The following is a 25,344-nucleotide window of genomic DNA, read 5'->3' as shown; positions in this document are numbered from 1 at the left end:
AGCCCCACTATTAAAAGATATTAATGATAAGGACACTTCTGAGACATTGGGCAGAACTGATTCTATATGTTTACTGCCACATTAATGTGCTCAGCTGCAAAAAGGTTTACAAGGAATTGAGGTAAGTGCATACATATACAGGTTTGCTTATCTCTTTCTCTCTCTCTCTCTCTGTGTGCAGTTTTAAAATATGAGGGGTTTTACAATACAAGATATATTCTTTGGGTAATGTTTTATTGAGAGTAAATTAGACTTGGTGACAGTTTTTCTAGACCTCGGACCTAGTCAAATTTTACATGCTTGTGCTTGAAATGTTCTTTAAGAACTTTACAACATTTAAAATTGTGAGCGTAGCATCTTAAAAGTCATAAATATGTAAAATATGGTTAACTCACTTTCAGCAGGAAACTCGTCACAGAATACAGATGAATCATCATAACTGATATTGAAACACAATTCATTCTGTAACACTAACTTTAAGCAAAAAATCTAAATAAAATGAAATTAAAAAGGCAAAATCTGCAACCATAAGCATATTTTAATGGGCAATGATGTAAGTGTAACGGTTTGTGGTGTGCTTGAAAAACAACAGGTCTCAGTGTTTCTTCAGCACCTGTTCAATTAGAGAAGTAAAACTTTACAATAAGAAAAAAATAAAAGAGACTTCAGACTCCTGCAGTACTGCATCTAGATTTTCAGAAAGTAAGAAAAACCACAACTCTGCCAACTCAATGTGTTTTGTTGTAGTCCTACATAAATGTAAAAATCCCAGTCATATTTATGGGGATTGACAGAAACCAAAAGGGGAACTGCTCTTTGTGGTGGGCAAAATCTCTACTGCAAACGCAGCAGAAAAAAAAAATACTATTTAGACAGATAGATAGATGTACCAAGTGGATTTTGAATGCAGCTTCCAAATAGCAGAATAATATTTTATATTTGATACAATCTCACCTCTAAGATTAGATCGTTCATTGTGGCACAGCATTAGCTGCTAAATTCAAATCTGTGTTCGCTGACTGGCCCTGAGCCAGAGGCAGACGCGTCGGTGCAGCGCTGCATTATAACCAATCACACGCGATTCTGTTGCGCTTATGAATTCAATGGCCAATCAGAGACGTTCAGATGAGTCATCACTGAAATGCAGTGCTTCGTTTAATTACTCACTGACCGAATTATCTGGAAAAAAAGTAGAGTAAAAGTAAAAGTACTTATTTTTCAATTTTACTGGCCAAATGCCCCTGGAGGGAAACACTTATCACTTTGATAATTACTGTAGTTAACATGTTCTGAACATCACATGCTTCCTTTTTCCTCCAGATGTAATCCAGGTGGTTGAATAAAAATATATGGATATGAATTAAAAAAATTATATCTGCCAACTCGGTTAGATAATCCAAACAATATGAAAATTTATTTTGTTTATAACCAATATGAAAACACATAGGGCGTGCATTATTTTATTTAATCAGTGTTATTTCAAGGTTTTTTTTGTTTGTTTTAAACTGATTGATGTGTCTGCATTCAAGCATTTCAGTGGGCTTAAATAGATCGTTCTTTACAGCAGATTTAGTTCAGAAACAACTGACGTTTTTGACCTAAATATGGTTTTCAGTTACAATAATTAATCCTAAATTTCGACATTAATAACTTACTTTTAACAGCATCAGATGAACACACGATCATAAGATCTACCGGTTCTTACTTATGAATTCAGTTCACTGGAGACTCACACTAAACGGTTCATTTGAATCTCGACTCGAGAACAGCTGCAATCGTATCATTCTAATTACTGGTCCAATTTGTGAAACAATTTAGGTTCATTGAAAGACTCAGACACCACTTCTGCGTGTAAAAAGTATGATCTTATATGCTTTGGAATGTAGTGAAGTTAAAGTAACTCAAAATAAAGTACTCCAGTAAAGTACAGATAGGCCTACTTGAAAAATGTACGTAATTACAGTAATGAAGTAAAGCTACTGCGTTACTGACCACCACTGGTGCATGATGCCCCTGATGAAGCATTTGTTTCCTGTTTCCTGTTCCCTCTGTTTGTTTTCTCTTCACAGGAAATACGAGAAGCAACACTTAACACAAATCAAATGGCCACTCTTGTTCCTACGAATCCCTCAGACCTATCTGGCCCTGCTCAGTCTTCCCTCGTGACCTCCTCACCTTACACCCCATCCCTGTCCCTGTCCCATCAGATCAGCATTGCTATCCTGGTCATCGCCTTCGTGTTTGGTTTCCCTGGGAATCTGTTCGTGGTGTGGTCGGTTCTGTTTCGAATGCGTCGCCGCTCCATCACGTGTCTGCTGATCCTGAATCTGGCCGTGGCGGATGCGCTGGTTCTCCTGAGCGCTCCACTGTTCCTCCGGTACCTGACAGGAAGGAAAGGCTGGGAGTTTGGAGCCGCCCTGTGTAAGACGGTCCATTACCTGTGCTGCGTTAACATGTACGCCTCCATCTACCTGATCTGCCTGATGAGCATGGACCGATGGCTGGCCGTCACAAAGCCGTTTCTGTCTCAGAGGTTGAAGACTAAGAAAAGGCTCCTGTCCGTCATGGTGGCGATCTGGGTGATGGCTTTTCTGATGGCTATTCCCATGCTGTTCTATCGGTACGTCTGAGGGGTTTGTTTTACAGAGATATTGAAACACAAATCACACTTCCTTCAAACAGTTCGATCAGTCAGCACAACATTTGGGACAGCAGATTCATAATATATTGACCTTGACCATTAAACAGCTGGATGCCATTGTTCCAACACATAATTCAACACATAGGTTAATTAAGATGAATGTGATTGGTCCAGCACGAAGGCTAATTTCAGCCTATCACTTTAACCTATCCAATTAACCATGATTATCAAACCAAAATTAAAAAAAAAATTATAATAATAAACATGGTTACTATAGTTAATACATGGCAGCCACAAATTTACCATAGTTTTGCTACGCTACGCTGTAAAACGTTGGTTAACCAAATGTTAATCAATACGCCAAAAAACATGGTTACTAAACTTAAAAACATTTGGTTCAAAATGGTTCTTTTTCGTAAGGGATGGAATGCCAAACCTGACAAAATCAGAAATAAATACATATACAAAGAAATGTAAAATTAAGTAAAAAAACAAAAACAAATAATTGGAAAAAAAATATGGAGAGGAAGGAAACAATATTTTTCTAATCTTTTGCGTTCTCTCGCAAAACCAATTGAGTTTGGACAAAGACTTCCCACTTACTTTACAGCTTGCAGTGTTTCACACAGCTCTGTATATCATAATAGACCAAAAATACAACAGTCAGTAGTTCAGGCACGGTTTAGGGACATTCTGAAATGCTTAATGTACTGAAACAGTGTGGAGGACCAAATTCAGTATTATTAACATTAATACTTAATACTATTAATGAGCGCAGGTTGATGTTCTGATGATTTGAGCTACCCTGTCCAATTGTTGCTACCATTTGAAACTGTAACTAGAACAATGTGACAACACAAAAATGCTTCCCAATGGATTATGCTTTATTAATTAATGTTCCTGTAGATCATTTGTAAGAGCATTGCATTATCAAGCACGAGGTTGGGGGTACGATTCCCCGGGAACACATGATAGGTAAAAATTGATAGCCTGAATGCACTGTAAGAAGCTTTGGATAAAAGTGTCTGCTAAATGCATTCAATTAATTTAATTAACACCTACACTGACCCTAATTACCCTTACACTAAAGTCTGTTTACACAGAACGCAAAACAAAGCATCAATTGAACTACCCACCATAAACCCATTCCATTGTTTGATGATGATGTTGACATAATGAAACAAATACATTTGCCTTGTAGATGTAGGATAAAAGATGGTAAATTTTGTAAACATGGTAAATTCTAGTTGGTTACCTTTACTTAATATTTTCTCGGAATTGTTATTCTGCGATTCTTATTACGATGTAGCATAATGGTATACATTTTAGTGATGGTGATGTATTATGTGTGTGTGCAACTGCTCATCAGCAGAATCAGCTTTGATATTCACTGTACTGCGCTCGTCACACGAGGAGGAAGAGTTCACAGCCTACATTTCAAAAACTGCATTTCATAAACTCATAAGAGATTGAATAATTGTCAATCAAGAACTCAAAGAAGGGTAATATAAATGAGATTTATAAATAAGCAAAATAAAATAGTATTGATTTCTTATGTTGGACAGTTAGCATATAGGCAACACAGTTTCACTGTCATTTTTTTTTTTTTTTGGCAAACTAGTGGCCAATTCGAATGAATTTCATACATTTTCATACAGTCTGCTTACGCTCCAGTGATGCGTGTTTTAATGTTATAGCCTAATGCTTACCTTTCTGTCCCTACAAATGTTATCCCTGCTAAAATAAAAAAAAATAAAAAAAAAATATAACTTCCTAAAACCAGTCTTAGCCGGTTAGCTGGCTTTAAGTGGTAATCCAGCCTGATCTTAGCTTTTTTAGAGGGGTTTTGACCACTTAGCTTAGGCTTTTTTTTCTCTCTCTCTCAGCAGGGATGTTTTAGTATGATGATCATACATATTTATATGAAATCACCTCTTCATAAAAGAGGTGATCTAGTTTGTTATCTCTTAACAGTTTTACTATGCAATCTTGGAAGTTTGAGTCAAATTCACATTAAATTTTGTGAATATGTTATTATTCTTCATTTTCTGCTTGCATCTTCCACCAACGGGCACTGGATGTCATTGTAACATCATAAAGACGTTGAAGTGCCTGGACCAGACATGATGAAGCCTTACTTTTTGAAGTTGGTGGGAAATTTTATAGCACAGCCACTTTCAATTCTTTTTAATCTTTCAGTCAAAACCAAAGAAATTCCATCAGTTTGGAAATCAAATTTTGTTCTACCTTTATTAAAATGAGGTGATCCAGCAGTTATGTCTAATTATAGGCCAATATCAAATTTATGTGTTTTATCGAAAATTCTGGAATCTCTTGTTTGTAATCAGCTGAAAGCGTTCTAGTATTCAAATGACATCCTCTCTAAATTTCAGTCAGGCTTCAGAAAAAGGCACTGTACTATCACCACAACCAAAGAATTGAATGCTGGACAGCAACACAAGCTTTCTGCAGGGTTTCAATGGCCTGAGCAAGGGATGATCCATAGCAGTAAATGACTGTATCATCAGTATAAAAATGCATATTAGCATCAGAAACATTTTGACACAAATCATTGCTATACAAGATAAACCGAGCCCTGTGGCACCCCCTTATGGACAAAAATAAAATCAAAACAGAGTCCCTCATATTTAATGCATTGAGTCCTGTTATTCGTATAATTTGAGAACCATGCAACTGCATGCTCTGACAATCCTGAGCAAATTAATCTGTTCTTTAAAACAGCATGGTCGACAGTGTAAAAAGCTTTTGACAGATCTAAAAAAAAAAGTGAAGCACAGAACTGTTTCTTATCAAGTGCCACAATAATATCATTTATCACCTTCATAGAAGAACTAGTCCTTAATGCTGACAAAACTAAGCTAATGTTGTTTTCAAATTAACCTCACTTTTAAACCCCACATAAAACAACTTGTGAAGAAATTAAAACTTAAACTGGGTTTTTTCTTCCGTAATAAAAAAAAAAAAATTGAAGTAAAAAAGCGCCTTGTCACTGCAACTTTTTTTTATCTGTGCTAGATTATGGTGATCTTTTTTATATGAATGCTGCTTCTTCATGTTTTCAAATGGTGGACACAGTTTATCATGCTTCTTTGAGGTTCTTTACCAACTGTAGTCATGACACATCACTGTGAATTGGATTGAGTGGGATGGCCCTCTCTGGCCAAGAGGCAGGGACATTGGTACACTTTTATTTTTAAAGCTATGCTTCGATTACTGCCTATACATTTGTACTTTAATCACACAGAGAAGTGTTGACTCTTACTCCCTGCGATCAAATGATCAGCTGTTGCTCTCTGTTCCTTTTGCCCGAACTGAGTTGGGGAAGAAAGCGTTTGTTCACTCAGCTCCTTTTGCTAGGGATATGCTGCAGAAGGACTGGAACCGGACTGAGCTCTTGTCCTTAAACACTTTTAAAACTAAGCTGAAAGCAATGGAGACTGCCTCAATAATGTGCAATTGTTTTTCATAACCTGTGTTAATTTAATATTTATTTGTATGTTTAAAATTGTGTAAATGTTGTTGCCTCTTGGCCAGGTAAAAAAGAGGTTTTTAATCTCAATGGGACTCTCCTGGTTAAATAAAGGTTAAATAAAATAAAAATAAAAAAGTGCAAAGCTGCACAGATGTAACTTTTGGGCTGGAAATGAAGCTGCATAAGGCAGACATAACACTTTAGTATTATGGCATTAAGCAGATGTTGGGTTATAGTACATTAAACTAAATTGTGTAACAAAACCCTAGTTTCTTAGTTGCAATTACCATACATTTGCACCAATTAGGAACTTGGACAATGTGTCTTTATGAAGATAAAATACAAAGTACAATAAATTATGCAAAATGCCAGTTCAGCTTCCATAGCAGAATGTTCTTTTTGTTGCATATCAGTGTTCTGTTACTCAAGATCTTCTAGTGGAGCAAAATAGTTAAATAATGCTTTATAAAACCAAATAAAACTAATTGTGGGAATAATAAAGTGGCATTTCACAGAAAAAAAATGTCGTGAACAGATTTTAAACTCGAGTTGGAATTATAATAAATTATGAATGCAGTGAAATTTAAATACCTCCAGAACTCTTTATCAACAACCAGGAGTCCAGGACTGAAACTATTGGTTTTTATATAATAGTAACCCTTCTCCTTTTGTCCCAATCTGTCTTGTTGTTTCCTTCTTTGCACCAACAGTTCTGTGTTGCCAGTCTCTATGAATGTGTCCATCTACCTGTGTAAGCCGTACCACTGGGAGAGCAGTGCTCATGAAACCTTTCAGTACCTGATTGAGACTGTCCTGGGTTTCCTGCTGCCCTTCAGCTTTATCCTGTTCTGCTACCTCTCAGCGATCCGTCGGCTGCGCAGCGCCATGTTCCACCGCAAAGGAAGAGGAAACGCGCTCATCCTCCTCATCATCGCTGCCTTTACCGTCTTCTGGCTGCCGTATCACCTCATCAACATCCTGCAGGTGAGCAACACCTCGCACTGGATGATCCATTTAACATCTCATCGCTCAAACATCACATGAATACATGCCAGAAAAATATTCAATCTAGTCCTGAGAGCACACGTGCATCACAGAGACGTCTGTTTGACTGCATTTACATCTGCGAGATGTATTTTGTAGTGTTTGCTCATCTGAAATATGTCTATAAGAGGTTTCCTATCAGATGTCAACTAGACATTTAGAAGATGTCTTTAAGATGTTCATGAATGCATATATGCTGGACTTGATGATTGCCTTGAAGGGTCACTTATAGCGATTTATTAATTGTTTTTATGTGTAAGGTGGCAAATCATTTTTGAAGTTATTTGAATAACCATTCTGATTGGTCAGTTTACTAATTAGGCGTTTTTAAGATGTTCATGAATTAAAATACCCTTTTACATTATAAAAGCATTTGAGCTATGCACATTAGTGGATGAATTAAAGACAACATTTTGTTTGATCACTGGAGGCTCAGCATCCCTTGCATAGTCTGACAGACGGTCAATTGTTTTCGTATGTGTGAAACTAGTAGGCTTTGTTCAATAAGGTCAGTTTTCTCTCATGTTATGTTAAAAGCATTTCTCTTTCTTGTTCTGTTCTCACAGGTGATTGGTCTGATGCAGGGCTCCTCCTCTTCTGTTTTAGCAGTGGCAGTAGCGACTCGTCCCACCGTGACGGCGTTCACCTTCATTAGCAGCAGCGTGAACCCCGTCCTGTACGTGTTTGCCGGCAGCTCTCACATCCGTCAGGCTGGTCTGGGCTTCATGGCCAAGCTCTTTGAGGGAACCAACTCGGAGTTGGCCTCCACCCGCAGCAGTCGCAGCTCTAATACAGAGAGCTCTGTTTTCACCAAGCTGTCCATCAAACTGAGTCGCAAAGGGGACAGAGTGAGAGCCGAGACCCCTGGTGTTGAAGTCGAGACCATAGCAGTCATGCACAACAGAGATGAGATGAAGACTCTCACCAACCTGCATTAAAGTGCTTATATCATATCTCAAATGAAATAATAATATCATCTCCTGCTGCTGCTGTTTCACAATAAAATTCTCTTTAAATAATGGACTGTGATTAACTGGAATACGGGCATTACATTTTATTTTATTTTATTTATTTATTTTTACAGTTTTTAGAAGTTTCTTTGTGAAAATTCTAGTTTTGTTTCATTTCATATTCCTGCCATTTACTGTATGTTTTTTTTTTTTTTTAGAGAACACAAACATGTTTGCATGTGAACACATCCTCATTCATTTGCTTACATCCATTACACATTAAGACCTAGAGACTGAACTATATTTACATCTCTGATGTGAAACAGAAGCAAACACCGGGAGTCTTATTTTTCTATATGTATTTTTTAAAATTATTTTTTTTGCATGTCAATTAAATGTTGGTTATTATCATGGGAAGCAAACTGTAAACATTTTTAACAATAAATATATCTAATGATTGCTTAATTGTGCTCATTCTTCAGCTCTCTTATTGTTAACGCAACAGGAAAGTTACTCTACGCCTCAAAATTTCAACATGATTTAAAGCTTATTTTTGTTGGATTTTATCAATTCATTGATCATTCTGATCTTATATAATATATAATAATGACAATAAACTACATATAATAAAAATAAAAAATAAACCCCGCAGCCTAACATGGTAAAAGTTGTGTGTTATTTTAGGCAGTGAGGGAACATGGCTACAGGTACACTCCAGGTACACTCAGCTTAATGAAACACAAAGATAAACCACTCTGAAAGTGTTTGGAGGGTTCAAGTCCACTAGGTGTGAAAACACACATAATGTTAGTTGTTCTAATGTAACTCACATTTAACCAGTCATTTATAATCTGAGACATGATAAAAAATGAAATGCGATAAAGAGAAGCCACAACAGCTACTTTATTTATTTATTTATTTTATTTTTCGACACCACATTTTTACATTTGATAAACTGTCCAGACAGCAAGAACATTTAAGTCTATTGGACCTCAACTATACTGAAAGTTGAATGAACTGTTGTTTCAATTCAAAAACACATGCTGAAACCACTGCAACACACATAGAGAGAAACTTATATATATATATATACTGATATGTACACAGAAGAGCACACCTCTTTCCTCCTTCTTCCTTCTGCTGAAACTTAAATTATTATGTAAATAATTATTTAACAAAGTGATGAGTGAAGATGAATTTAAAGGAAGTGAACACACAATCACTTGTTTTCTCACATGAAGGTTTGTGTTTCCTTTCACTCTTAATATCTGCTGCAGATGAAGTTGAGTTTGTCAGTTTCAGGACGGCTGATCCAGCGCTGATCTCCTCCAGACTGAACTGCTCCAGATCTCACTGTGTGTTCACAGTCCTCCTCTGATGTGCCGTTCCCTGGAGCCCAGTTCTGATAGCACACGGTCTCTCCACTCACCCAGAACCAGACGCCCACAGTGCAGGAGTGACGTAAACCCAACCACAGCTCCGCAGTAGACGCCAGGTGTACCACGTTCATCACACGACGCTGAATCTCTTGTGAATGAACCGAGACCAGATCCACATGATTCTGTCTGCAGTATCTCAGAGCTTCAGACCACGTCAGATTCTCTCTGATCACAATCAGTTTATCTGGAAACCAAACAGAGCACAAGCAGAAACTAGAGAGAGACTGATCAAAAACAACATCAGAACAAACACTGTGGATGAATTTGTCATGTCAGACATGTAGCGGGAACTTTAAGAGATCTGGAGGAGATGATGGATGTGTGTGTTTTGTGAGGATCTACTCACCTTCATGACACACAAAAGGATATTCTTTGTTACAAGAGATGTCAATCCATTGTCCCTGAGCGCTCTTTTCAACAGCTGTACAGTTTTCATCACCTCCAACATTATTAGGTTCGTCAGACATCCAGTATCTGAATGAAGAGTTACTCTGATCTGACCACTGCCATGAGTCTCTGAACAGACCGATCCAGACATCTGATCCAGATGAGTTATTATCACTAATGAACTTCTTAACCTTCTCATTCTCATCCTGGTTTCTCACACTGACCAGATCAGTGTGTTTCTGTCTGCAGTAACTCTGAGCGTCTCTCCAGTTTTTCTTCTGATTGATAAAGACTAGTCCTGTGTTCACTTTAAGAAAGACACATGGACAAAGATTCATGAATCAGTTTGTTCATTATTCTTTCGCTGCTTTATGGTTTGGATGTGAACAGGAGCATCAGTGGAAACATCAGAAACACATCTCTCAAAGACTTGAGCTGCCTCTTCAGCTGGTGATTTATTGAATATTAACTATATTTTCAGGATTATATTAAAGATCTATCATGAAGTAACACTGAGGAACATTGTGATGATTTTAAAGCTCTCTCTACTGATCCATTATGAAGACTTGACTCAGACACAAAGAGCCGATGAGAGAAACATCAAACAGAGGAAGATGTTACACTGCAGATAAATATGCTCGTTAACATTCATTTGGACTGTAGATTAGTAATTTATAGATTAATAGTTAATAAATGAACTGGACTTGAAAATGAACTGGACTTGAGTTCATGTACAAGTAAAAAATGTGTTACAGGTTTTTATTGAGACTGAAAGTACTGAAGACTGAAATAACAAACTTTATCAACTCTAAACCGTGAAGACTCTGTTGATAGACTAATCAGTGACCTAGTGTCATAGGTTGGTTAGAAAAAGAAGTGGAGACTGTTGCTTTTTAAGACCGTGCTTGAGAGACTGACAGGTGTCTCGTTTGGATTGCATCACTTACGTGAAAGTCGACGCCCTGGCGAGTGTTGTGCGCCAGTGCTGGCATCTGAAAAGGAACACAGGAGCAGTGATAACCGAACATTTTATGGCTGTGCAGAAAACCGTGAGTTGAAGTGTTGTGAAGACGCCGACGTAGCGCAATCACAGGCGTAGCTTTTGGAGACGAGTGAGTCAGCGTGTGTTCGGAGTCGAGTGCATCAGCGGTTGGTGAGCACTACGGTGACTATCAGAGTAACCACATTTGTCCAACTGTTTGGAGACAAGCAATTCAGCGAGTGCTGTTCGGAGACAAGTGTGACAGCAATGGAGGGTTTGTGCAATGCTGGAAATTGACTAGACTGGGTAGTGGGCACTGCTACCCAGTCATCTTGTGAGTACAACCCCAGTTTGAAGAACGTTTGCTGGATGTTATTGTGACCATCTAATTAATAGAGCATCTAATTGGCATCTAATTAATAGAGACTAAGAACTAATTGCCAGTATACTAGCCATAACTCATATTTTTCCTTTTTGTAGTAGTGTGACTTATTTGGGTGCAGGGTATATTGGTTATGGTGGGTATTTGTGTGCACAAGTGAGAGTACATGACTGGCTGGATCTGTGGAGACCTATGTGTGGTGGGACATTGTACATTATACTTATTTTTTTATGTAAGTACATAGTAGTTAAGGCCACCCTTATATAAAGTGGGACCAAATATTTTGTAATTCAATCTACTACTGTTGAGTGTCAATCGTGCACAGCCCTCAGCGAATAATTGAATTGGGTTAACTTGGGTCCTGGGTTTTAGTAAACAACCTAGGTGGCGTAGTCGGCTACTTTTATGTAAGTGGGGTTTAATAATGTTGCTGGTTTGTGGTAGAAAGTATTATAAGACAGGCCCTTGAACCAGCCCCTTCGTGCCACGACACAAATACGTGTTGTTCATTGTTTGTTCATGTTAATTAATACATTAACATAAACTAATGGAACTTTATTGTAAAGTGTTACCGATTATTGTTATGATTATTAATTATTGGAGCCATATCAATAGCTCTCTCTGTGATTTATTTATCTCTAATCTCTTTAACTGCAGGTTATCATTGTGATAAATTACCCCATAATGTAAAGTCTATTATTTTCTGGAATTAAAAATTGTGTCTATACAGAAATTGTTTTAACAATGAAAGTGAAAAATATACAGGCACCTCTATATTCATAATCAAATTAAAAAAAAAAAAAAGGTTAGTATTGCATAAAAATGTGATCTTTGCACATCTATAAATGATTGGTTGTTGAATTTCTATAAATTATTTTAAATAGCTGCACTCACTGTTGTTGCAGATGAATTGCCAGGTATCACTACATCTTAAATCATGCCAATCTCCATTTCTCATCCCAGCGCACTCATCACTGCCATCAGGTTGTCCAGATGCCCAGTTCAAATAGAGAACAGGTTCACCTGAAGACCACTGCCATTGATTACGACCCGTCTTCTGCAGCCCAATCCAGAAACGTTCATTAATCACACTCTTCATCAGCTCGTTCATGTCGTTCATGTTGTCAGCGGTGGCCAGATCTGTGTATTTCTCTCTGCAGTATCTCTGAGCTTCAGTCCAGGTCTTCTTCACATTTATAAAGTGATACTGACGCTGAACACATTCAGATACGGAGCAGAGAGCTGTGAAAGAGAGACGCTGCTTTAATGCTTTTCAGAACAGCATCAAACCTAATGAAACTAGAAACCATAAATAAAACCACAAACACTCACCAACGAGAAGAAGAATGAAATCTAGAGTTTGCTCCATTTCTGAGGAAGAAACATTGAAAAATTCAGAATCTCTCATAATAATCTTAAAGTGAAACATTAGGATGTAAAAAAAATAGTTGAAAAATGAAGATGTGAGTTGTTCTTACTTTAGTTGTCGTGTGTTTCTGTTCTGAGCCTGACGTTTCTGTCTTCAGCTTCAAACTCTGTGATGATTATATCTGCTCTCTTCCGTCACTTCATTTGCATATTATTTGTGTATTTGTCCACGGAGCGAGAGCTGAGTTCCTGGTGGTGAAGACTAGACCACAGCAGACGAACACAACAGAGATGAGATGAAGACTCTCACCACCCTGCATTTAAGTGCTCAAATCATGCATTTATTCCCCTGAAGTTCATTTATAATGTTAGTAAATGTTGATGGATTCTCATTATATCAAATGAAATAATAATATAATCTGCTGCTGCTGCTGTCTTACAATAAAAGTTTCTTATTTTCTGTCTAAATAAATTGATTGTGATTGCCAGTTTTTTTTTTTTTTTTTTTTTGTAAGTTTAGTTTTTAGAAGTTTGGAAAATGTAATTTTATTATATTTAATACTTCCTCTGTTTACCAGGTTTTCTTTCTTTCTTTTTTATTATTATTATTTTTTTTTTTTAGAAAACATCAACACATTTGCATGTGAACACATCCTCATTCATTTGCCTATTTCCATAACACATTTAGACCTTCAGGCTGAACTATATTTACATGGCTGTGTTAGACTAATCTGGTTTAAGGTTTTCATAAACAAGACCATCAAACAGAGCCAGCGCAAGGCATAACCAAACTAAGTGGCCAACAGGGGACCCCCAAGAGTAAATGAAATAGCTTGATTTTTGTGCAAATAGCTTGAGTGTTGGAAGAGGCTATTTACATTACCTCAGCCCATCAATGTGTGAATCGACAGTTGACATTAGTCAGCTCCTGGTGTGCAGATGGTAAAATGTGTGACATCGACCTGGGTTCGAATCACAATTCAATTCAAGTTTATTTGTATAGCGCTTTTTACAAAACAAATCGTTACAAAGCAACTTTACAGAAAATTATGTTTCTACAATATTTAGTAGTAGCTAGTAGTTTGTGCACATTTGACAGGATTTTAGAAAAAATTAAAATAATAATAATAATACAAGACGTAGTCAGCTAGACGATGAATATTATTAATTAAGTTATTATATGATTCAGTGACACATTTAGCAATAATTGTTAGTTCTGTTTGTGGATTCAGGGTTAGCATCATCTGAGGTCCTCTGAGGGTCAGCATCATCTCTTCTCAGGTGTTCTGGATCCAGACTGGAGCTTGTGTAAATCCTAGTTACCACGGGATGTGAATCCCGGGGCGAAACATAGAAACAAAATAGAGACATCATTAGCATAGCTACTGATCCAACAAAGTAAAATTAGTTTAACCCAAGCTAATGAATAAAAATGCACCTTTGATCAGATGCAACTACACTCACAATTTAAGAGATACATTATTCGAATGCTTGGTGAAAGAGATGTGTTTTTAATCTAGATTTAAACAGAGAGAGTGTGTCTGAACCCCGAACATTATCAGGAAGGCTATTCCAGAGTTTGGGAGCCAAATGTGAGAAAGCTCTACCTCCTTTAGTGGACTTTGCTATCCTAGGAACTACCAAAAGTCCAGCGTTTTGTGACCTTAGGGTGCGTGATGGGTTGTAACGTGGTAGAAGGCTAGTTAGGTACGCAGGAGCTAAACCATTTAGGGCCTTATAGGTAAGTAATGATAATTTGTAACTGATACGGAACTTAATAGGTAGCCAGTGCAGAGACTGTAAAATTGGGGTAATATGATCATATTTTCTTTACCTGGTAAGGACTCTAGCTGCTGCATTTTGGACGACCTGTAGCTTGTTTAATGACGAAGCAGGACAACCACCTAGAAGTGCATTACAATAGTCCAGTCTAGAGGTCATGAATGCATGAACTAGCTTTTCTGCATCAGAAACAGATAACATGTTTCGTAGCTTGGCAATGTTTCTAAGATGGAAGAATGCAGTTTTTGTAACATTGGAAATATGATTTTCAAAAGACAAATTGCTGTCTAATATAACACTCAGATTTCTGACTGTAGAGGAAGTAACAGTACATCCGTCTAGTTGCAGATTGTAATCTACAAGATTCTGTGTAGTGTTTTTTGGTCCAATAATTAGTATCTCTGTCTTATCCGAATTTAATTGGAGAAAATTATTTGTCATCCAATCTTTTACATTTTTAACACACTCTGTTAGCTTAGATAATTGGGAAGTTTCATCTGGTCTCGTTGAGATATATAGCTGAGTATCATCAGCATAACAGTGGAAGCTAATAATAATAATATTACCAAGGGGCAACATGTATATTGAAAATAGAAGGGGACCTAGGAAGGATCCCTGTGGCACTCCATATTTTACTGATGATAAATGAGATGACTCCCCATTTAAGTAAACAAAATGGTAGCGATCGGACAGGTAGGATCTAAACCATCTTAGAGCCTGCCCTTGAATACCTGTATAGTTTTGTTATCGATCTATGAGTATGTCATGATCTATGTACTAAGATCAAGTAAGACTAGAAATGAGATGCAGCCTTGATCTGATGCAAGGAGCAGGTCATTTGTAATTTTAACAAGTGCAGTTTCTGTGCTATGGTGGGGCCTGAAACCTGACTGAAATTCTTCATACGGATCATTTTTATGCAGGAAGGCGCTCAATTGAGCAGACACAACTTTTTCTAAAATTTTAGACATAAATGGAAGATTTGAAATAGGCCTATAATTTGCCAGTATACTAGGATCTAGTTTTGGTTTCTTAATAAGAGGCACATTTTGGGATGTGACCTAAAGATAACGACGAGTTAATGATATTGAGAAGCGGTTCTTCGGCTACAGGTAACAGCTCTTTCAGTAATTTAGTGGGTACAGGATCTAATAAACATGTTGTTGGTTTAGATACAGTGATAAGTTTATTTAGCTCTTCCTGTCCTATATTTGTAAAGCACTGCAGTTTATCTTTGCGTGCGATGGATTAAACTGAAGTGTTAGATGCTGTAGAATCTACATTCGCTATTGTATTTCTAATGTTATTTATTTTATCAGTGAAGAAATTCATAAAGTCATTACTATTTAACGTTGGTGGAATATTTGAATCAGGTGGCGTCTGGTAATTTGTTAACTTAGCCACTGTGCTAAATAAAAACCTTGGATTGTTTTGGTTATTTTCAATGAGTTTGTGTATATGCTCTGCCCTAGCAGTTTTTTGAGCCTGTCTATAGCTGGACATACTGTTTTTCCATGCAATTCTAAAAACTTCTAAGTTAGTTTTTCTCCATTTGCGTTCTCGAATCTGCCTTTTACCAAACTTTTTTTTTTTTTTTTTTTTCAAATTTCAAATCACATTAGAAAAGCATTTATTTTCAATGAAATTTAGGAAATTATCAAAAAGTTACAAATTAAATATCGGTTAGGGTTAAGGTAGGTGTATGGAGGGCTTTATAGTCCCATTAAGATGGCGTCCATTTAATAATTTGAATTAAAATTATAATTTACAGTCAATACGTTATTACTGCATACTGTTTAATAATGTAAAAGAAAAAAAAAAGACATTAAAGTCGTAATTGTCAGACACAGACGAGGACACAGAGGATTCAGTGATAAGGTAGTTTAATGTGAATCAGAGGTTTCAGACACAGGTGAATCTTGACACGTGGATAGGACGGTGACAACACAACTTCCCTTATGGTGAACGGTGATCCAGATGGTGCTCAGATGAAGACGATGGGGACAGGAAGACTGACGAGGATGAAGAGGTTTCAAGAGTTCAGGTAGGTTTAATAATGGCGTTCAGGCAAGTGAGGAGATCGGTGCAAGCCCAGACGATGAGTGATGGTGACTGATGGCTTTATATGTGGTTCTGGTGATGATGCACAGGAGTTTAGAATTCGGGTGATTGGGGACGAGTGGGTGTGGCGTAAGTGTCCGATTCCGGGAGTGTAGAAGGTGTGGCTGTGACAGTACCCCCTCCTCCACGGGCGGCTCCTGACGGCTGGGATCTTGTGCGACGACGGGGTCTACCTCGGCCACGGGGAGCGGGGCGGTCTGGATGGTCTTGATGAAAGTCAGTGAGAAGGCTGGGGTCCAGGATGTCGTTACGATTAACCCAGCAACGCTCCTCCGGGCCGTAGTTTTCCCAGTCCACAAGGTACTCCAGTTGAGGACCCTGTCGTCGAGAGTCGAGGATAGCTCTCACCCGGAAGATGTCGTTGTCGTCTTCGATGGCCGGAGGAGGAGGTACGGCATCATCACCAGGTTCTGTGGATGGAGGAGACAAAGGTTCAGTGAAGGGTTTGAGGAGTGAGACATGGAATGAAGGTGAGATACGGTACTGTGCAGGGAGTTGGAGTCTATAGGTCACTTCGTTCAGTTGCCGTTCAATAGTGAATGGTCCGATGTATCGGGGACTCAGCTTACGGCAGGGCAGTCGGAGGCGGATGTCCCTCGTCGAGAGCCAGACTTGTTGTCCAGGTTGGTATTGCGGCGTGGGTCCTCGACGAGCGTCCGCTTGCTCCTTATGCCTCCGCACTGCCCGCTGGAGATGCACGTGAGCCGAGTCCCAGACCCTCTCGCTCTGTCGGAACCAGTGATCTACCGCTGGGACCTGCGAGGGCTCACCTGACCATGGGAAGAGCGGAGGTTGGTATCCAAGGACACATTGGAAGGGGGTGAGCCCGGTGGTAGATTGCTGGAGGGAGTTCTGAGCGTATTCGGCCCAGGGTAGGTACTGGCTCCAACAGTCCTGGTTACGGTGGCAGTAAATCCTCAGGAACCTCCCAAGCTCCTGAATCTTACGCTCCGTCTGGCCGTTGGTCTGAGGATGGTATCCCGAGGAGAGACTGACGGACACCCCTAGAAGACGGAAGAAAGCTGACCAGACTCTAGAGATGAATTGGGGGCCTCTGTCGGAGACGATATCTTCTGGGATGCCAAAGTGACGGAAGACGTTGTGGAATAGTGCCTCTGCCGCTTCGAGAGGGATGAGTTTACATGATTTTGAAAACCTGTCGACCACTACCAGTACACAGGTGTAGCCTTGAGAGAGAGGGAGGTCAGTCATGAAATCAATGCCGATATGGGTCCATGGACTTTCAGGAATGGGCAGAGGCACCAGTTTACCTTCCGGGAGTCTTCTAGGGGTGTCTGCTATGGCGCAGACGGAGCATCCTTTGAGGTAGCGGACCGTATCCAGAGCCATCGATGGCCACCAGTAACGCTGTTGTAGGAGCGAGAGGGTCCGCCTCCTGTCTGGGTGTCCAGAGCCCGGAGAGGTGTGAGCTAAGTCCAGGAGGGTAATCCGATGTTGAGGGGGGACGAAGAGTTTCCCTTCTGGACCTCCCGGCGGAGCAGGGTGTTGAAGGTTTTCCTGTGCAATCAGATGATCAATACTCCACTGGATAGGACTAACTATCATGGCTGGAGGGAGGATTGGTTCTGGAGATTCGGGTTCGGGATCTGCTTGATGAAGACGGGAGAGGGCGTCGGCTCTATTGTTCTGGGAGCCAGGGCGATAGGTGACCTTGAAGTTGAATCTCGTGAAGAACAAGGCCCATCTAGCTTGGCGATGATTCAGTCTTTTGGCTTCACGGAGGTATTCCAGGTTCCGGTGGTCGGTTACCACCTCGAAAGGGAACTGGGCTCCCTCCAGCCAGTGACGCCATTCTTCCAGAGCCAGCTTAATGGCCAGTAATTCACGGTTACCGATGTCATAATTCTGCTCCGCCGGGGATAGCTTCTTCGAGAAGAAGGCACATGGATGGAGTCATGGTGGATTCCCCTGCCGCTGGGAGAGGACTGCTCCGACCCCGGTGGATGAGGCGTCCACTTCCACGATGAACTGGTGGCTGGGATCAGGGTGGATGAGGATTGGAGCGGTCTTGAAGGCTTGTTTGAGCAGGTGGAAAGCTTCAGTGGCCTCGGGGTTCCAGGACAGAGACTTGGGCCGGTTCCGGAGGAGAGAAGTTAGAGGGGAGCTGAGTAAACTGTAATCCTTGATGAATCTTCGATAAAAGTTGGCAAAGCCCAGGAAGCGTTGAAGTTCTTTTATGGAGCCGGGTTGAGGCCAGTGTGTGATGGCGTCCACCTTCCCCTGGTCCATCTTCACGCCACATGGGTCGATGATGTAACCTAGGAACTGGACTGAGGGCGTATGGAACTCACATTTTTCGGATTTGAGGTAAAGGTGGTGTTCCCGGAGTTTTCGGAGTACGAGGATGACATGATGGATATGTTCTTGCTTGGATGTGGAGTAGATGAGGATGTCGTCGATGTAGACAATTACGAACTTGTTGAGGTAATCTCTGAAGACTTCATTCATGTAGTTTTGGAAGATGGATGGACTGTTGGATAACCCATACGACATGACCCGGTATTCATAGTGCCCGGAAGGAGTGATGAAAGCGGTCTTCCATTTGACGGTTTGTGAATTGAGGTGGCGGTAATCGATGCACGGCCTCAAGCCTCCGTCCTTCTTGGCCACGAAGAAGAAGCTGGAAGCGGCAGGGGAAGTAGATGGTCGGATGAACTCCTGAGTGAGGGCTTCCTGTATATACTCCTCCATGGCCTTCTGCTCCGGGATGGACAGGGGATAGATTCGTCCTTTAGGAAGGGTTGCTCCAGGCAGGAGGTCTATGGCGCAGTCCCATGGCCTATGAGGTGGTAGCTTCGTTGCCAACCGCTTACTGAACACATCCTGGAACGCCCGATATTCAGGAGGGATGATATGATCCATCTTCGTGTCGGGGCTCTCCACTGATGTGGACTGGACCGGTAGGGAAGACTTCCTTAAGGGAGGACTGACCTTGGGGATTTTAGCTGGAGGAGTGATGCAGGTATGATGGCAGGACATTCCCCATTTCAGGATCTCGCCAGTGGGCCAATGGATGTGAGGTTGGTGGAGGTTAAGCCAGGGGCGTCCCAGGATGATGTCTGCGGTGGATTCCTCCAGCACCATGAACGTGATGTCTTCTTCGTGCAGGAGTCCCACGCGGAGGATGATTGTGGGGGAGAAATAGTGGACACGACCCTTGCCCAGCGGCTTTCCCTGTATGGTGGTTACTTTGAGTTCGACAGGGCTTCGGTGATGTTTGGCGTTGAGACGAGTTAAGGTTTGCCGGTTGATGAAGTTCCCCGCCGAACCGGAGTTGATGAGGGCTTGTACTGAAACAGAAGAGCAAAGGTGTCTTAGAGTAACCCAGGTCTTAGTTAGGTGAGCAGTTTGAGGAGGTATATGGATGGTACTCACCGCTGGGCGTGGAGGTCGAACTGGACAGGATGGTAAGAGGTGTCCATCTCCCCCACAATAGAGACATAGCCCGGCGTTGATCCTCCGCTGACGTTCCGATGCGGACAGATGGTGAGAGTCCACTTGCATGGGTTCAGGTGCTGGAGGAGCGACAGATGGTATAGCGGGCGGAGGAAGTACAGCGGGAGTGAGCGGATGACAGGCAGTGAGTCTCTGGGCAACTCAAATGGATTTCTGAATGAGATTCTCTACTCCTAGTGAGTCTTCGTACACAACTATCAAACTTTGTATCTTGTCATTCAATCCGTGGCGATATGCTGTAATTAAGGCAGTTTCATTCCAGCCGCTTATGTAAGCGAGAGTACGGAAGCGTATGGCATAATCACTCACAGATTCATCTCTCTGTTGGTCAATGGTAAATAATTGGTCATGGACAGACAATGCAGAAGTTTGATGGCCAAAGACGGATTTTAACTGGGAACAGAAGTTAGTGACGGATCCAAGGGCAGGTGAGTTCGAGTCCCAGAGAGATTCAGCCCATTGGAGGGCCTTACCTGAGAGTAGGTTGATGATGAAGGCTACTCGACTGCGTTCGGAGGTGAATAAATGAGAGTTGGATTCCATATAGAGGGAACACTGTAGCAGGAACCCGCTGCAATCCTCCGCCGTGCCGCTGTATGTCGCTGGTTTGGACATGGGACTCGCAGGGGCAACTGAAGAAGTGACCGGAGTTGTAGCGGTGTTTGAGTTGTTGACAGCCGGTGAAGAAGGGGGAGTTTGTTGCATCAGTGAGGACCGTACAACGTGAACCAGTTGCGTGAAGGGATCCGCGGTGCTGTCCTCGCCCGTGTCCGAAGAGCTCTGCATGCGGTCTGGTCTTCTGTCAGACACAGACGAGGACACAGAGGATTCAGTGATAAGGTAGTTTAATGTGAATCAGAGGTTTCAGACACAGGTGAATCTTGACACGTGGATAGGACGGTGACAACACAACTTCCCTTATGGTGAATGGTGATCCAGATGGTGCTCAGATGAAGACGATGGGGACAGGAAGACTGACGAGGATGAAGAGGTTTCAAGAGTTCAGGTAGGTTTAATAATGGCGTTCAGGCAAGTGAGGAGATCGGTGCAAGCCCAGACGATGAGTGATGGTGACTGATGGCTTTATATGTGGTTCTGGTGATGATGCACAGGAGTTCAGAATTCAGGTGATTGGGGACGAGTGGGTGTGGCGTAAGTGTCCGATTCCGGGAGTGTAGAAGGTGTGGCTGTGACAGTAATATCCATTTAATAATTTGAATTAAAATTATAATTTACAGTCAATACGTTATTACTGCCTACTGTTTCATAATGTTCTATTAGTCAAGAATAAAGTTGAAATATTACGAGAACAAAGTCGAAATATTATGAGAACAAAGTTGAAATACTTCGAGAATAAAGTTGAAATATTACGAAAATAAAGTTGAAATGTTTCGAAAATAAAGTCGAAATATTACAAGAATAAACTCGAAATACTTTGAATATAAAGTCAAAATGTTTTGAGAATGAAGTTGAAATTACGAGAATAAATTAAAAATATTACGAGAATAAAGTCAAATCATCTTGATAATTTTAATTGTAGAAATTAAAGTTAAATATTTTGAGAGTAGGCCTTTATTGCGCATGCAAATGTCCCAGATTGAGAGGACCGGAAGAAGTTGCAGGCCACCGAGATTGATTTGAATATTGTTGCAACAGAGCTCATGCTAGAAATGTGCTAGTTACTTGTGAATCATATGAAAAAAATGGTAACACCTTGCTAGTAACATGTTAATCATGCATGAAACTTGGTAGCAACTTGCTAGACATATTAGAAACATGCTATCTTCATGCTACTAACATGCTAATTATGCTAGAATCATGCTAATAACTTGCTAATCATGCTAACAACATGCTTGCAACTTGGTAATAATGCTAACAACATGTTAACAGAATGTTTAACATTCTAGACAAATGCTAGCAACATGCTAATCATGCTAATAACATGAAAATCATACTAGAAACATGCTAACAACATGCTAGTAACATGATAATCATGTCTATCTGTCTTATACTGCCTTCAAAACATTAAAACTTTAAACTGTAGAACTACTTAAAGCTATTGCAATGCTTTAAATCTTTCTGAGCGATAGCTTTTTCAAGCCAACTTTAAAGTTGGACATCAAACTTTACTCATCTAGTTGATCTTTTAATAATCTGTTACATTTCATTCAGTTTTATTCATCTGATAGCCATTTTACCTTGACATCTTAAATCCAAAAATGTACAAAAAAATATAAAATGCAAAATTATTATTTATTTATTTATACAAAGCTATTTGAAATATTTTTTTTAATTGTATGCCAATTAAGTGTTTGTTATTATCATGGGAAGCAAATTGTAAACATTTACAATAATAAATGTATATAATGAATATTTAATTGTGCTTGTTCATCAGCTACCTTAATAAAATAAATAAATAAATAAAAACTAGGTAACAACAGAAGGGTTACACTATTAATCAAAACTTAAACAGGTTTTTAAACCTTTTAATTATGTTACTTTTTATAATGTAATGATCATTCTGATGTTGGGAAAGAGTCAAGAGATGAGATTGCTAGTTCTAGTTTGAGCTGCTGTTGTTGACATGTTCTTTCATGTAAAGCATAAAATGATTGTAGATATTTATACCCAACCTTCACACCTTTAATAATAAACAATATTTCACTGAGCTAAAGCATGTGTATGCTAACTCACATTGAACCAGTCATTTCTAATCAAAGACATGGTTAATACAACAAATGTAATAAAAGAAAAAGAGAAGTAGCAACACAAGAAATCTGAGATCCTTAAATCATAAACGTAAAGCTTAAATGCATAAAATATCTTATAATAGAACAGAAGGAAACTTAAATTATGCCCTCAAAAAATGCAATTAACGGATTAACTTCTGATAATTTTGAAATTAGTAAATAACAAAAAGACATGATGGAGAGAGTTGTAAAAGCAGAACATGTTAATAGCGATTCTTGCCATCGGGGCTCTTAAATGGATCAAATAAACCCAGAAGAATCACACTGATACATCAACATAAATTAATATACCTGATGGAAAACAGACCCTGACTGAATAATTTAGTCAATTTACAACTCAGAAACAGCTTACTGAAGAATAAAATTTGAACAAAAAATCAACCAACCAAACAAAAATCATCTGAGCAAGAGATTCACCTCTGGTGTGACTGCCTGCTGAGACTAAAGTTATTATATGAATAATGATTGTTTAACAAAGTGATGAGTGAAAATGAAGTTAAAGGAAGTGAACACACAAGCACTTGTTTCCTCACATGAAGGTTTGTGTTTCCTTTCACTCTTAATATCTGCTGCAGATGAAGTTGAGTTTGTCAGTTTCAGGACGGCTGATCCAGCGCTGATCTCCTCCAGACTGAACTGCTCCAGATCTCACTGTGTGTTCACAGTCCTCCTCTGATGTGCCGTTCCCTGGAGCCCAGTTCTGATAGCACACGGTCTCTCCACTCACCCAGAACCAGATGCCCACAGTGCAGGAGTGACGTAAACCCAACCACAGCTCCGCAGTAGACGCCAGGTGTACCACGTTCATCACACGACACTGAATCTCTTCTGAATGAACCGAGACCAGATCCCCATGATTCTGTCTGCAGTATCTCAGAGCTTCAGACCACGTCAGATTATCTCTGATCACAATCAGTTTATCTGGAAACCAAACAGAGCACAAGCAGAAACTAGAGAGAGACTGATCAAAAACAACATCAGAACAAACACTGTGGATGAATTTGTCATGTCAGACATGTAGCGGGAACTTTAAGAGATCTGGAGGAGATGATGGTTTGTGTGTTTTGTGAGGATCTACTCACCTTCATGACACACAAAAGGATATTCTTTGTTACAAGAGATGTCAATCCATTGTCCCTGAGCGCTCTTTTCAACAGCTGTACAGTTTTCATCACCTCCATTATTATCAGGTTCACCACTATTCCAGTAACTGAAAGAGTAGTTACTCTGATCTGACCACTGCCATGAGTCTCTGAACAGACCGATCCAGACATATGATCCAGATGAGTTATTATCACTAATGATCTTCTTAACCTTCTCATTCTCATCCTGGTTTCTCACACTGACCAGATCAATGTGATTCTGTCTGCAGTATCTCTGAGCGTTTCTCCAGTTTTTCTTCTGATTGATAAAGACGAGTCCTGTGTTTGCTTTCAGAAAACACATGAAAATAGATTTGTGAATCAGTTTGTTCATCATTCTTATGTTGCTTTCTGGTTTGGATGTGAACAGGAGCATCAGTGGAAACATCAGAAACACATCACTGAAAGACTTGAGCTGCTTCTTCATCTGATGATTTATTGAATATTAACTATATTTTCATGATTATATTAAAGATCTAACATGAAGTATTTTATAAGAATTTCCATGAATTCATTTGAAATAGCTGCACTCACTGTTGTTGAAAATAAGTTGCCAGGTATCACTACATCGCAAATCCTCCGATTCTCCATTTTTCATCCCAGCACAATCATCTCTGCTATCAGGTTGTGTATGCTCCTAGTTTAGATAAAGCGCAGGTTCACCTGAAGACCACTGCCATTGTTCACGACCCGTCTTATGCAACCCAATCCAGATACGTTCATGTCGGCCATGTTGAACACATCCAGATGAAAACATTCAGATACGGAGCAGAGAGCTGTGAAAAAAGACGCTGCTTTAATGCTTTTCAGAACAGGATCAAACCTGATGAAACTAGAAACCATAAATAAAACCACAAACACTCACCAACGAGAAGAAGAATGAAATATAGAGTTTGCTCCATTTCTGAAGAAGAAACACATTGAAAAACTCAGATACTCTCATTTTCATCTCAAAGTAAAACATTATTGAAAAAAAAAAAAAAAAGCATCTTAGGAGCGTAATAGGATTCACAGCTATTTAGGTAATATTAACACCTCAAATCTAATTATATTTAAAGAATGAAGATGTGAGTTGTTTTACTTTCGAGGTCGTGTGTTTCTGTTCTGAGTCTGATGTTTCTGTCTGCAGCTTCAAATCATATGATTATTATATCTGCTCTAATTCATCATTCAGCACGTCACTTCATTTGTTTATTACTCAAAAACACCTTTTTCAAATTTAATTTCCTCTATATTTGTGTACTCACTTACCCTAATTTGCATATTGATGTTTTTGATCAGTCAGTATTACATGTAAATATGGACGTTAATCAACAAAATTACATATTATCAATTATTATTATTATTACTATTATTATTATTATTATTATTATTATTATTATTATT

At 39.5% G+C, this 25,344-nt stretch overlaps 3 protein-coding genes and 1 long non-coding RNA gene across 4 annotated transcripts; 1 reads left to right on the top strand and 3 right to left on the bottom strand.

Moving 5' to 3' along the window:
- On the top strand, nucleotides 1-8,515 carry LOC113073590 (leukotriene B4 receptor 1-like). Its single transcript, XM_026246403.1, has 4 exons — nucleotides 1-121; nucleotides 2,070-2,620; nucleotides 6,845-7,118; nucleotides 7,745-8,515. The coding sequence occupies exons 2-4, from the start codon at nucleotides 2,103-2,105 to the stop codon at nucleotides 8,114-8,116; spliced, it is 1,164 nt and encodes a 387-aa protein (XP_026102188.1). The 5' UTR covers nucleotides 1-121; nucleotides 2,070-2,102; the 3' UTR covers nucleotides 8,117-8,515.
- Nucleotides 8,516-9,060: 545 nt separating this feature from the next.
- On the bottom strand, nucleotides 9,061-13,162 carry LOC113073587 (macrophage mannose receptor 1-like). The gene is made up of 6 exons (XM_026246402.1): nucleotides 12,797-13,162; nucleotides 12,651-12,689; nucleotides 12,213-12,560; nucleotides 10,902-10,946; nucleotides 9,914-10,261; nucleotides 9,061-9,751 (listed from the first exon to the last, which is right to left on the bottom strand). Exons 2-6 carry the CDS (start codon nucleotides 12,685-12,687, stop codon nucleotides 9,390-9,392), a joined length of 1,140 nt encoding a protein of 379 aa, XP_026102187.1. The 5' UTR covers nucleotides 12,688-12,689; nucleotides 12,797-13,162; the 3' UTR covers nucleotides 9,061-9,389.
- Nucleotides 13,163-23,098: 9,936 nt separating this feature from the next.
- Nucleotides 23,099-24,295, bottom strand: LOC113073585 (lectin-like). The gene is made up of 2 exons (XM_026246400.1): nucleotides 23,972-24,295; nucleotides 23,099-23,591 (listed from the first exon to the last, which is right to left on the bottom strand). Exons 1-2 carry the CDS (start codon nucleotides 24,293-24,295, stop codon nucleotides 23,376-23,378), a joined length of 540 nt encoding a protein of 179 aa, XP_026102185.1. The 3' UTR covers nucleotides 23,099-23,375.
- A 358-nt stretch (nucleotides 24,296-24,653) lies between these two features.
- Nucleotides 24,654-25,110, bottom strand: LOC113073591 (uncharacterized). The gene is made up of 3 exons (XR_003280508.1): nucleotides 25,040-25,110; nucleotides 24,824-24,862; nucleotides 24,654-24,734 (listed from the first exon to the last, which is right to left on the bottom strand). It is a non-coding gene; the product is annotated as an uncharacterized LOC113073591 (long non-coding RNA).
- Nucleotides 25,111-25,344: the final 234 nt, after the last annotated feature.

This window comes from Carassius auratus, unplaced genomic scaffold (assembly GCF_003368295.1).
Source record: "Carassius auratus strain Wakin unplaced genomic scaffold, ASM336829v1 scaf_tig00012377, whole genome shotgun sequence".
In the NCBI taxonomy this organism is placed as follows: domain Eukaryota; kingdom Metazoa; phylum Chordata; class Actinopteri; order Cypriniformes; family Cyprinidae; genus Carassius; species Carassius auratus.
The sequence above is the reverse complement of the archived record's forward strand: the minus strand, read 5'-3'. Positions and strand labels throughout refer to the sequence as shown.

What these genes read in the sequence shown, in the direction of transcription:
- LOC113073590 (XM_026246403.1), top strand. Translation starts at nt 2,103, where the DNA reads ATGGCCACTCTTGTTCCTACGAATCCCTCAGACCTATCTGGCCCTGCT. An exon ending in ATTCCCATGCTGTTCTATCG is followed by an intron (nt 2,621 to 6,844) that starts GTACGTCTGAGG and finishes TTGCACCAACAG; the next exon opens with TTCTGTGTTGCCAGTCTCTA. An exon ending in ACCTCATCAACATCCTGCAG is followed by an intron (nt 7,119 to 7,744) that starts GTGAGCAACACC and finishes CTGTTCTCACAG; the next exon opens with GTGATTGGTCTGATGCAGGG.
- LOC113073587 (XM_026246402.1), bottom strand. Translation starts at nt 12,687, where the DNA reads ATGGAGCAAACTCTAGATTTCATTCTTCTTCTCGTTG. An exon ending in TTTCATTCTTCTTCTCGTTG is followed by an intron (nt 12,561 to 12,650) that starts GTGAGTGTTTGT and finishes TCTCTTTCACAG; the next exon opens with CTCTCTGCTCCGTATCTGAA. An exon ending in TCCTTTTGTGTGTCATGAAG is followed by an intron (nt 9,752 to 9,913) that starts GTGAGTAGATCC and finishes TTTGGTTTCCAG; the next exon opens with ATAAACTGATTGTGATCAGA.
- LOC113073585 (XM_026246400.1), bottom strand. Translation starts at nt 24,295, where the DNA reads ATGATGAACAAACTGATTCACAAATCTATTTTCATGTGTTTTCTGAAA. An exon ending in GTGATGAAAACTGTACAGCT is followed by an intron (nt 23,592 to 23,971) that starts GTTGAAAAGAGC and finishes TCTACTGCGGAG; the next exon opens with CTGTGGTTGGGTTTACGTCA.